Source organism: Aquarana catesbeiana, linkage group LG01, assembly GCF_042186555.1.
Source record: "Aquarana catesbeiana isolate 2022-GZ linkage group LG01, ASM4218655v1, whole genome shotgun sequence".
NCBI lineage: Eukaryota > Metazoa > Chordata > Amphibia > Anura > Ranidae > Aquarana > Aquarana catesbeiana.
Genome location: NC_133324.1, coordinates 119,013,228 through 119,016,786, shown reverse-complemented (window position 1 = coordinate 119,016,786; position 3,559 = coordinate 119,013,228). Strand labels below are relative to the sequence as shown.

The window sequence follows — 3,559 nt, the reverse complement described above, 5'->3', positions numbered from 1 at the left end:
GAGTAGTAGGAGTATAGAGTATGGAGTAGTAGGACTATGGAGTAGTAGGAGTATAGAGTATGGGGTACTAGTAGGAGTATGTTGTAGTAGGAGTATAGCGTATGGAGGAGTAGTAGGAGTATGTTGTAGTAGGAGTATAGAGTATGGAGGAGTAGTAGTAGTATAGAGTATGTAGTATTAGGAGTATGGAGTATAGAGTAGTAGTACTAAATAATCGTGTGTAGAAATGGGTACATTCTCTGCCCCCCTTTCCTGCCTGAGAGGTGCGGAGTATGTCAGGCTTGCCCCTGGAACGTGCTATGAATGGTCTGAGGGCTGTATGGCTTTTATTGTACAGCCCCTCCCCCGCCCTCCAATGAATGTACAGGCACCTATATTACGTTCACTGGACTGGCTAATGAACGTGCGAGGAGGAGTGCTGAGCTCCACACACACAGGGGAGGCTCTGCAACTGAAATCTTCCCCAGCACACTCTCACGCACATGGCAACAAGCCGACTGCCCATCAGAAAGATGGGCCCCCCATAACCCCGCCTACATGGCGACGTACCACCAGCGACCGGCCAATCCGGGCGGCGCGCCGCGGCCTCTGAGTGACAGCTGCGCAAAAGCTGCGCATGCGCGCGGCGCCTCCGCTCCCGGTCCCCTCCCACCGCTGCTGCCTGCGTCTCCCTCGCCTTGTGTGTAGCGAGTGTGGGAGGAAGAGCGGGGCGATCGGGGCGGACAGCAGAGACATGAGAGTTCGGTGCCGCGCCTCCGACTCCAGGCAGTCCCCGGGCACGCTGGCTGTGCTGTGATCGGCTCCTCTGCATTGCACGGAAGACTCCGATCGCTGTGTGTGTGTGTGCGGTGAGATCGCGGAGACATGAGCGCGGAGGGATACCAGTACCGGGCCCTGTTCGCCTACAAGAAGGAGCGGGATGAAGACATTGACCTGCGGTTGGGGGACATCCTGACCGTGAACAGAGGGACATTGGTGGCTCTGGGCTGCGGGGAGGGCGGCGAGGCCCGGCCCGAGCAGATCGGATGGCTGAACGGCTACAACGAGAGTACGGGGGAGAGGGGCGACTTCCCGGGCACCTACGTGGAGTATATCGGCCGGAAGAAGATCAGCCCCCCGACCCCCAAACCACGCCCCCCTAGACCGCTGCCTGTGGCCCCTGGGGGCCCCCGGACCGAGGCTGGAGCAGAATCACAGGGTGAGTCCCCGATCTGGTGTGTGTATGTGCTGTGATCGTATGATCGACAATCGCAGGCCCCGTTCGCACCTCCGCGTTCTGCCAATGCATGCAAAACGTGAAACAAAAATTCTTAAAGGTGCCCCGAAACGCGTGACGCCCAGAGGCCCCCGAAACGCGTGACGCCCCTCCCCCAAGGTGCCGCAGCTTCTGTCATGTGTACTGCAACCCATCCAAGTAAATGAAACGCGTAAAAAGGGTGCAATAAAAGGCGTGTTTCCGCTACGCCAGGTGTGAACGGGGCCTGGCGCTTGTTTGCATCGATCGGATTAGGAGGTTGTATGGTGGATGCTGCCAGCTGGTTGGATGATTTTCTCATCCCAGCCATCAGAACGATCGTTTCTTGTGCCCATCCAATTGCCATAACTTCCCTTCCCAATAGATTTACATTGAGCTGAGTCCATCGGCCGGGATGGAGGATGATTGATCGTGTTGGCATCAATCGGCAGCACTGAGATGATTTGCTGATCAATTAGATTGTATGTGGATCAATGGGGTTAGGAGGTTGTATGGTGGACGAACGATTTTATTATCTGATGATGTGATGTGCACAATCAAATTGCCATAACCTCCCTTCTGATAGATTTACATTGAACTGAGTCCATCGATCAGGATGGAGGATTATTGATCGTTCTGCATCAGTTGGCAGCATTGGAACGGTTTGCTGAACAATCAGATTTATATGTATGGTGGATGCTGTCAGGGGGGGCGAACAATTTTATTATCTGATCATGTGATGTGCACGATCGAGTTCCCGTAACTTCTCTTCTGATTGATTTAAATTGTACTGAGTCGATCAGCCAGGATGGAGAATTATCAATTGTGTTGCATCGATCGGCAGCACTTAGACGATTTGCTGATCAATTCGATTATAAGGGTTGTATGGTGGATGCTGCCAGGTGCTCATGCAATTTTTTTTTTTTTTTTTTATCATGCAATACACCAAAATAATCATATCGGCAAACCCATTATCGATCGTGTTGCATGGATTGGCAGCACTGAGACAATTCGCTGATCAGTTATTATATTTGAATCAATCAGATTATGAAGGTAGATGCTGTCGGGTGGCCGAACGATTTTATTATGCGATCCATGAGTCAAGTTGCTGCAACTTCCTTTCTGATCGATTTTAAATTGAACTGATTCGATCAGCCAGGATGGAGAATTATCAATCGTATTGCAGCGATTGGCAGCACCGATTTGATTAGCTGATCAATTAGTTTTATAATTGGATCAATCGGATTTATAAGGTTGTATGGTGTACAGTGCCAGGTGGCCATACGATTGTATTTATCTGTTCAATGATCGCATCAGCAACCCATCCAGTCGAATTTCATTGAGTCGATCGGCCAGGATGGAAAACGATCTTTCATGTTGCGTCGATCGGCAGCACTTTGATGATCAGATTATGAGGTTGTATGGTGTATGCTCGTACAAATTTTTTATCATCTGATCCACCAAAACAACCATATTGGCAATTCTGTATCGATCGTGTTGCAGCGATTGACAGCACCAAGCTCATTTCTTGATCGATCAGATAAGGTTGTATGGTGTACAGTGCCAGCTGGCCAACCAAATTTATTATCCGATCATGCCATCAAAATGATCGCATCAAATTGCCATAACTTCCCTTCTGATCGATTTGCATTGAACTGATTTCATTGGCCAGGATAGAGAATGATCGATCGTGTTACTGAGATAATTTGCTTATCAGGCCAGGTTCTCCTGCATTGGTGGTCATACACACTTCAATCAGCCGTTAACGTCTTTTCCAATCGATCTCCCCTGATAGGAATAATCGATCTATAGATGACCCATTGGATGGATATGACGCGCACACACGGGAAGTGGACCCTGATTGATAATTGAACGATTCTGTTATTGATCACATCTGTCTCCACAATACATGTGTTATGAGGCACTCAGGACTTTGATGCACTTTTGGGGGAGATTTACTAAAACTGTTGCACTCAGAATGTGGTGCAGCTCTGTACGGCAACCAATCAGCTTCTAGCGTCGGCTTGTTCAATAAAGCTTTTACAATAAAACCTGGAAGCTGATTGGTTACTATTCAGAGTTGCACCAGATTTTGCACTCTCTGGTTTTAGTAACCCCCCCCCCCCCCCCCCCCCACAGTGTAATGGGGTTCAAAGGCAGCACTTGCAAAACGCACATAAAAACACCAAGAACATTGTGGAACCCGGTCTTCCATCCTAATTGGATCAATCAGATTATGAGATTGCATGGTGGAAACAGATGTGATCAATAACTCTTAATTGTGTCTTCCAGCTATTGATTAGAATCCACCCATCAGATGGGTCA

General features: G+C 49.1%; 1 protein-coding gene across 1 annotated transcript in view; it reads left to right on the top strand.

Annotated features, from left to right (window-relative positions):
- The first annotated feature begins 626 nt into the window (after positions 1-626).
- Positions 627-3,559, top strand: part of PIK3R1 (phosphoinositide-3-kinase regulatory subunit 1) — a 108,156-nt gene continuing 105,223 nt past the window's right edge. The window contains exon 1 of the mRNA XM_073623288.1: positions 627-1,198. Coding sequence (XP_073479389.1) covers positions 865-1,198 — 334 coding nt within the window. The 5' untranslated portion in view covers positions 627-864. The remainder of the gene's footprint in view (positions 1,199-3,559) is intronic.